Here is an 8,955-nt window from a genome sequence, read left to right on the forward strand (position 1 = left end):
AAAGTAATAGAGATTTCATTTAATCTCAATGTCAGAACGGCACATACAAATAATCTCCGTTTACAGTCTACTTGTATCCTAACTTGGTGGTCAAGCAGGTGAGGGAGTACAGATACCAACCACTGCTCACTTATTTAATAGCCTACACAACTATGATAATTCATCCAACACAAAGAAAATTGTCGTGAATCTCTTTTCGTCTATGCACTCAATTATGGTTCTATTAACTAAATGTAAAAATAATCCATAGTTTGTAAGTTAAAGAACATAAGTAAAATCTGAAATTTAGACTTTCTCCTTACCCTTGGAATTAGGGCTAGGAGAAGCGGCCGGATAACTCAACCTTAACGGTTCCATAGCACCAACATAGGCTTCTTATTATTTGATCGCATAAGTACCATTACACTTTTCCGAAGTTTCCACCAATCTAATAGATTTTGCATAAATGTATTGTTTTTAGTTTTTCTTCATGCCAACCGTACATGTACTATTTCACGTATCGACGTCATAATGGTCAAAATATGTCACTTTTACATATACATACCTACATGTATGTATGTATGTATACATATATAGAGGTAAGAGATATGTCACATTGACATAAGAAACGAAATTATCAATAAATATAAATAAATAAAGGGCGGTCAAAACCCTAGAAATCTAAATCTAAATCTAAATCGCAGAGAGAGAGACCGTAATCTCCAATTCCCAATCCAAGTACAGTTGCAGCTGCTCTCTCCATTCAAAAAGGTACCCAACCCAGATCTTCTTCTACTTGCAGATTTGTAACCCAATTCTTAATTTCAAATTTCCCCAAACTTCCAAACTTAGGGTTTTTGAACTGACTTCGTCGTTGGTTTGGGAGGAATCAGATAATCCATGGCGGGTCAGAGGAATAGTTACGGAAAGCGCTCCCATTCTCATTCTCAGTCCGATTACTCCGACAACGGCGGCGGCGGCGGCAAGAGAAGAAACCCCGGCGAGGAAAGAGAGCAGTTCATCATCGACGCCGAGGACACGGTTTACCGGTACTTGTGCCCGGTGAAGAAAATCGGGAGCATAATCGGAAGAGGAGGAGAGATTGTGAAGCAACTTAGGGTCGACACCAAGTCCAAGATTCGAATCGGCGAAACGGTGCCCGGTGCCGAAGAGAGAGTCGTGACCATCTACAGCGCCAGCGACGAGACCAATGGGTTTGAGGACAGTGGGAATTTCGTTGCTCCGGCGCAGGATGCTCTGTTTCGGGTTCACGATAGGGTTATTGCTGAAGATACACACGCCGAGGAGGAGATGGATGCCACTCACCATGTTACGGCGAGGCTGCTGGTGCCGTCCGACCAGATTGGTTGCATAATTGGGAAAGGAGGGCAGATAGTTCAGACCATTCGCAGCGAAACTGGTGCGCAAATTCGGATACTCAAGGATGATCACTTGCCTGCTTGTGCATTGAACTCCGATGAGCTTGTACAGGTATATTAAGTATGAATTTGTGATAGTTTTTTTTTAGTTCCAGAGACTAGAGAGTGCTGCTTTTATATGTTCTTTGGTTTATAATACCGCCCTCTTATATGTCGAGTTCATCACTTGGACTCCAAGGTTATGTAAATTTGCATATTGTGCTCTTAATGTATATTGTATAGTGTGATTCGGAAGACACAGCTCTTTGTAGTATGTAGTATAAGTTTGATCCTTGTTTGTTTTCCCGTTTGAAAATACATGTGTGAATGATATATATGGCCGGAAGTTTTTCAACTTTTATCTGTAGAGTCATTTTGTATTGGTTGTTTGTTGCCTTTGGTACTTGGATACGCCTTTCCTTATGTAAGTGTCTGTATGTGTTTGTGAGCTTCAGGTATCTGGGGAAGCTCCACTTGTTAAGAAGGCTCTTTTTCAAATTGCATCTCGCCTTCATGATAATCCATCACGGTCTCAGCATTTGCTTACGTCTTCAGTGCCTATGTATGCTTCTGGTGGTTCACTCATGGGCCCAACTGGTGGTGGGCCTATAGTTGGGCTAGCTCCGCTGATGGGTCCTTATGGAGGAGGTTATAAAGGTGATGTTGGAGACTGGTCACGCTCCTTGTACTCGGCTCCGAGAGATGAAGGTTCTTCAAAAGAATTTTCTCTTCGCATGATTTGCCCAACTGCAAATATTGGAGGTGTGATTGGGAAGGGTGGTGTCATCATTAATCAAATCAGACAGGAATCTGGGGCTGCTATAAAAGTCGATAGTTCACAATCTGAAGGAGATGATTGCTTAATAACTGTTACTGCAAAGGAGGTGAAATTCTCTAAGTCCCTCTGTTTTATGTTTCAAGCCGCATTAGTGGAGGAATATTGCACAATAGATGTGACTAATCTAACTGTTACTATTTCAGTTCTTCGAAGATCAATACTCGTCAGTTGTAGAAGCAGCAGTGCGTTTGCAACCCAGATGCAGCGAGAAAGTTGAAAGGGATTCAGGGATCCTCTCATTCACAACCCGCGTACTTGTTCCAACCTCACGAATTGGCTGCCTTATTGGTAAAGGAGGAGCTATTGTAACTGAGATGAGGAGACTAACTAAAGCTAATATTCGCATACTTTCAAAAGAAAATCTTCCCAAAATTGCATCTGAAGATGATGAAATGGTGCAGGTAATGGCTTTCTCATGCTGCCCAGATTTTTCTGGTTTCCATATTTTGTTGTCCAAGTTTGTATTTCTTGATTAAGCTGATAAACTTCTTTAATTTCAGATTTCTGGAGACCTTGATATTGCCAAGGAAGCTCTTATACATGTTGTGACGCGATTGAGGGCAAACCTTTTCGACAGGGAAGGTGCAGTGTCTGCATTCCTTCCAACAGTTCTGCCTTATCTTCCTGTGGGAGGAGATGCGGCAGATGGTCCAAATTATGACAGTAGAGAAGGTAAAAGACATGGGCGTTATGGTGGTTATGGTGGCTCAAGTGATTTTGGAGCTAATGACAGTTATGGAAGTTATGGTGGTTCACAGGTATGTTTATTTTATTTTTAGATAATCTATTATATATTATGGTGAATTGATACTTGCTTGAGGTTCCTTCTTTACTTAGATTCATCATTGTAAACCATCTGTTTCTTAACTAATTTGATAGAAGATGTTTGTAAGATACACTTCTCTGCAACCACCAAGGTCTTCTGTTAAATCTCTTTTGTTTATATGATATGTAGGTTGGTGGTAGCGGCAGTCCCTATGGAGCTTATGGAGCTTATTCTTCTGGACGTACTGGTAGTTCTGGGTAAAACTCCAATGATTTCTCTATCTTCTTGGCTTGCCTTTTCTTAGTTTTGGCTTTGCTGCTCCCACGTTAGTTCTTTCTTTTCTATAAATGTGTGTATACATAGTTTAGTCTTCAATATACATAGTTTAGTCTTCAATCTCTAGTTGAATATTCATATTACTGAAACCTTGTAATAACATTCCATGAATTCTTTTCACGGTTGTCTTCAATTGCATTGATCCTGATTTGAAGCTTATGATATCAGGTTATCTAGCCAGAACCCTGTTTCTCGGCGGAGAAACTATGGTTACTAGAATTGATGGTACCAGCAGGTAGACTATGGTCGTCTTTTAGATTTTCTTGTCTATTATTATAACTGGCAGTCCCCCTTGGCCAGTCATTTGATAACATAACCTATCCAATCTCCCTAATATAAAATTCTGATGCTCTTGTTTTACCTTTTTTGCCTTTCCCATCCAATCAAAACAGCTGAGTTCTATGAAGCCTGAAGCTAGCCTACTGCCTGCCTAAACCGGAAGATGAACCAGCATATGATATATTCATGGCCCACCTTGACGCTTCTACTTAAAAGGCCAAGAAACCAAATTTACCAAGCTTTACTATCTCTGTGTTCCCTAGAACCTAGTTAGCCAGCATGCCTATACGGCTGTTTTTCCCTGTACACTTCTACAATTATGAAGCCATGTTACTTCCGACTTGCCCTTGTGATACTGTTTATTCTTTTATGCTTTCCAGATATGTGGTTTATTACTATTGTTTTAATTCCTATGTTGCTTATGGAAACTTAACCATTTCCTTTGTGATGTAGCAGATTATTGTATCTGATTGCAGCCATTTATGATTTTATTTTAGCAGATTGTGGGATCAACCTTAACAGTTTACATATCTCACTAGTGAAATACATCTGTATTGATTTTTTTTTGGACTACCAGTTTGGAATTTCATTTAATTACGGTGAGAATTTGGTAAGACACACACGTGCACATTTATGCATTTCTAAGAGTATTGATTTTGCTATCCCTTTTTCTGCTTTTTACCCTTTTAAAAAAAAATGCATTATTTTGCTTATTACTTGTATTCCTGAATCTATTTTTCTGCATGCATTTTTTAAACTATTTATTAAATGAATTAAAGTTTAGATCTTTTGAAATATGAATCAGTCAAAAGAATAATGGGTGCTAGTGTGCAAAAATCAATTCCGGTTATTCATCTTATTTCCAAAGACAGCTTTTCTAGAATGCATGTATTATGCTACTGGATAAAGCAGGTGTCTGTTTGAAGCTCAATTCACCACACGACCTAGGTTGTGTAATTGTAAGATGTGGATCTGCCACTACCTTCTATGCTATCTTCATCTTTGAGCTTTAAATGGAACCTTTGCTAAACATCCAATCCAAATATGCTTTAATCAAGTTGTTGGTTTTACGCAATTTTTGGTTGATCTTGAGTTCAAAGTCCTTTAAGGGTTGGTGCACCAGTTATGTTGATGTTCAGGTAAGTGTTGGGGTTGTCTTGAATGGATGCATGAAACTTCGGATCTGATTCCAGGAGATCTGTTTGGGAACTTGTGGTGTTTGTTGAAACAATGTGATCCCACTGGTAGGATGATTTATCTATTGGCAGGTTCTATGAACGTTGTTGGACGCTCAATTTGAAGCAAACATATCATCAGTTGGTAGAGTGCATTGCTTATGTTTTGTGGGTTGTATTCGTCCGGGTTCTAGCCCTGTCTACTTGTCGATTTGGAAGATGATACAGTTATCTTATTTTGCAGTTTTAATAAAGTTCAATAATTTGACATGTTTGTAGTATATACATGTGTTCGTGCTTTTTCTCTTATTTGAGCTTAGCGCGGATGATTAGTTAAGTTGGATCTAGATTTCAAAAATTATTATGAACTGCCCAACTGGAAGTCATTGATTAACAATGAATCGCATTGTAAATCCTTTTGAACTGTTGGATCTTAGCCGCATGGCCCGCATCTCATTTGGAATCCATTATGGTTGATTAGAGGTTAACAAATTCGGTTTGAAGTTCCCATTAGCAAAGCAAGTATCATTAAGAACCAGCTCTCATTTCCCAATCTGATAATAGATGCCCTATTTATTATCTGGTACGCAGCGACCCACCTTTTTGGGGATATGTGAAGCCAAATCTAGTAAATTAACTCACCTAACTCTCACTGCTACCCAGTAGAACGGTACAGTAGGTTTCAGTGGAGCCATACCAGTGAAGCTAAGCAATCAAATCGAAAGTAATGCATCTGACTTATATGGCTGAAATGAGCTTACTCTGAAAAAAGGCAGTCAGAAGTTGAACGTGATTGTGATGGATCGTTTGGCTTAATTATATCTCTTGGTTGAAGCACCTATGCATAGTCACATCATCCACTCATCTATGAACCCTCTGATTTACTCATTTTCTGGTCAGAGCCTATTGGACAATGGGATTCAAATCGGACAATTCTAGAGCTGCTCTACTTGTACAGAGGTCTGAGATCATTGAATACTTACCACGGTTGAAGCAATTTTTGAGTTTCTTTATAAGCAACTAGTCTCTTATCTATGGCTGCCTCAACCCTCATTCGTCCAAACACTGCCATTAGGGCTTTGCACCCAATCGGGTTTCTTCTTCTCTCCCTGTTCCAGTGCTTTGTTTTCTTGTTGAAATAGAGGGAGGAGTTTGTTTCCCTTTTCTTGCTAGAGAATGTTGTCTTTCTCCTTTGGGAAAAATGACCACTTTCTTGAGTTCTGGCAGTTTGGCTCTGTTTCATTGGTGGGTTTGTTGCCAACTACATATAACTAGGTCATCTAAAGTCTTGCATGTGGGAATGAGGTGTGTGGTGCAGCCAAGGATGACTTGCCGGCATGGTTCAGTTACGTATATATGCTAGAACATTTATAAGCTTATATACGCTAGAACATAGCATACTATGTTATGTACTTGGATCATATGTGTATACGTGCCTCTGTGAGTTTCGATCGGCAAGTCGTCTCTGGCTACATTATTGCCTCCTTGTCTCATGCGAGATTTATGATGATGATGATGATGATGATGGGCTCAGCTTCTACAACATGTTAACTAGTGAAGGGTTAGCTTAGCTTCTCTTGCCCTCAGAAAACTTGAAAGGCTTAGTACTCTATCTGTCTATATGTGATTTCATTATGTATCTGTTTTCCTTTCAATGTATGAGTTGAATTCAGATTCTTTGATCTGATCAGTTGCTAATTTTGCAGATGGAAACTCATAGCATTCGACCAGCTTGTCGGATCGATATCCCTTGAGAAGTGCAATTTCATTTGTGGGTATTTCTTTCATTTCTGTATATGTGGAAATCATGTCTTATATGTAAACTTTAGAGATGGAAACCAGTTGATTGCAATTTTCATTCTATGTTCGTTATGTAAACATCGATCTTTTCACTTGGCATTTGGTTCAATTTCACTTGGATTTTCAGTTTACTCAATCGCAGCAGCCTAAAATGTTCAGCAAATTAGGAAAAATTGACGTGCATATATCGTCACAAAGTTGTTAAATGTGTGTTTCATCAGTGGAGCAACTAGAGTCTGACTGACAAGGATGTTAGGTTGCTTTTGGTTGTTCATTTGATAATAGTCATAACACCACCTACAAAAAGCTCAAAAGGTTGCTCTGTTAGTTCATTTGATAATAGTCATAATACCACCTACAAAAAGCTCAAAGAATACAGTGATTAGATAATTTTGAGGAATGTATGAGCAGCTTACAAAGATAAAGACAAAATTAACTGTTGGGATGAATATAACGAATCCCGGAAACAAGATGACTGATATTATCGAGATCGATTTCAGCTAGCAGCACAGTTGTTAGCTTCAGCATTGCGGTGGTTGTCCTTGGATTGATGAGTTACCATATGGTTTGCTAGCTATTGTTGCATTGTTGAGCGGGCTGATGCACCTGATTTGGTAAGCAATGGCCCTCTACCTACAATTTTAGATTTAGATTTCTAGGGTTTTGACCGCCCTTTATTTATTTATATTTATTGATAATTTCGTTTTCTTATGTCCTCAATAGAGATAAAAGCAAAAAGTGACATATTTTGACCATTATGACGCCAACACGCGAACCTGTGCATGTGCATGTACAGTTGGCATGAAGAAAAACTAAAAGCGATGCAGTTTCTGTAAAATCTTTTGGTTTGGTGGAAACTTCGGAAGATTTACTGATTTACGTGTAATGATACCTATACCTGGGGTGGAGGATGAAAACGAGGAGATTAAGAAGAAGAGGGGAAGATCTCTACGATTAAAGAACAAGAATCTTCTAAAGAATAAAAAATCTATTGCTGCTATAGAACCGTTAAGGTTGACTTATCCCACCACTTCTCCTTGCCCTAATTCCAAGGGTAAAGAGAGTTCAAATTTCAGTTTTCACTTTTGTTGTTTAACTTAAAAACTATGTGTTCTTTTTATACTTATCTCGAACCATCTAGTAGCTTGTTCTCTCTGAAGTTTCCCTCATGATAGCTGGAGTCCGTGAATGAGTTCTATCGGGTAAAACCAATGATTAGAGGCATCGAGGTCACAATGAGTGTATTGTATTTGGATTTCTGTATACTTTTTTAAATGATAGACTTTTCAAAAAGTACACAAACTCCTTAAAAATTCATATACTGCTATTGATTTCTTAAAACCATTGATTTTAGCAATAGACTTTTTATTGATTTATGAAAATCTATACGCTTTAGTATGAATGACTTCTATAGATATCCTACCACGTGCAAAAAATAAAAAATAAAACCAATGCAGTTTAAACACAAAACTAGATAATAACTTGTTGTCTTTTCAATGATCAAGTATCTTCTAATAGAAATTGACTTAATTGAATGATTATTACTCTGTGCAGCTAGTTTGTTCTCATTCCTAATCTCCCCAATCAACATAAAGATGCAATATAAATCACTTGATGTTTATTGTTAATAGATTTCTAATAGTATGACCCACTCATTCAATCACAAGGTGACATGTCATTGAAGATGAGCCTACCAAGTCCATGTAAACTCCTATGCTGACTAGATATGCCACCTCATCGTCATCTCATAAAATATGGGCCCCACATGAGTCACGTCAGCAAGTTAACCGACTCACTTAACGGAAGACTAACGGATTAGACCTATTAAATCAAAATTGAGAAAGTACATGGGTGTTTTTGATGAAATTAGAAGTCTATGGACTGAATTGATTTTGGACCCAAACCATAAGGTAGTAATCAGTATGTAGCCATTTAGATAAAGAAAAAAGTCAAAAAATCATTAACCAAGAGTGGGTATTCTTCTTAAATTGTAATATGAATGAGAGAATGAGAAAACTCAAAGTTATCAAACTATACCTCGATCAAATTTATCATTGTAATTCTATAAGATTTGCACATCAATGATTTTTCAGAGATTTTTTCTTCAACTATAGACGAGTTTTCATAGAAGCACAAAGAAATAGTAAATGCAGCAGTGAATCAGTGACACACATGAGAAAGATGAAGTCTTTTTTTTTTTTGGAGTTAACAGCAAGTTAACATTGTTTAGACTAAAATCCCAAAAAATTGTGGTAGAGTGATGTGTCACATGTTAGAACCTTTAGATTATATGGAGCATCTAGCTTTTAGAGGAGCCGGATCCACAAAAGTGTCATTTATAACCAAGTTGCGAATGACTAAACA

At 38.0% G+C, this 8,955-nt stretch overlaps 1 protein-coding gene across 1 annotated transcript; it reads left to right on the forward strand.

The window, feature by feature from the left end:
- Positions 1-614: 614 nt before the first annotated feature.
- LOC133726377 (KH domain-containing protein At4g18375) lies at positions 615-4,115 on the forward strand. Its single transcript, XM_062153907.1, has 8 exons — positions 615-750; positions 873-1,470; positions 1,853-2,281; positions 2,379-2,636; positions 2,736-2,993; positions 3,191-3,258; positions 3,506-3,572; positions 3,730-4,115. The coding sequence occupies exons 2-7, from the start codon at positions 880-882 to the stop codon at positions 3,552-3,554; spliced, it is 1,653 nt and encodes a 550-aa protein (XP_062009891.1). The 5' UTR covers positions 615-750; positions 873-879; the 3' UTR covers positions 3,555-3,572; positions 3,730-4,115.
- Positions 4,116-8,955: the final 4,840 nt, after the last annotated feature.

Source organism: Rosa rugosa, chromosome 1 (genome assembly GCF_958449725.1).
Source record: "Rosa rugosa chromosome 1, drRosRugo1.1, whole genome shotgun sequence".
In the NCBI taxonomy this organism is placed as follows: Eukaryota; Viridiplantae; Streptophyta; class Magnoliopsida; order Rosales; family Rosaceae; genus Rosa; species Rosa rugosa.

Excerpts from the sequence above, each read along its gene's own strand:
- LOC133726377 (XM_062153907.1), top strand. The coding sequence starts at position 880 with ATGGCGGGTCAGAGGAATAGTTACGGAAAGCGCTCCCATTCTCATTCT. Across the intron at positions 1,471-1,852 it reads ACTCCGATGAGCTTGTACAG|GTATCTGGGGAAGCTCCACT; the intron begins GTATATTAAGTA and ends TGTGAGCTTCAG. Across the intron at positions 2,637-2,735 it reads AAGATGATGAAATGGTGCAG|ATTTCTGGAGACCTTGATAT; the intron begins GTAATGGCTTTC and ends CTTTAATTTCAG.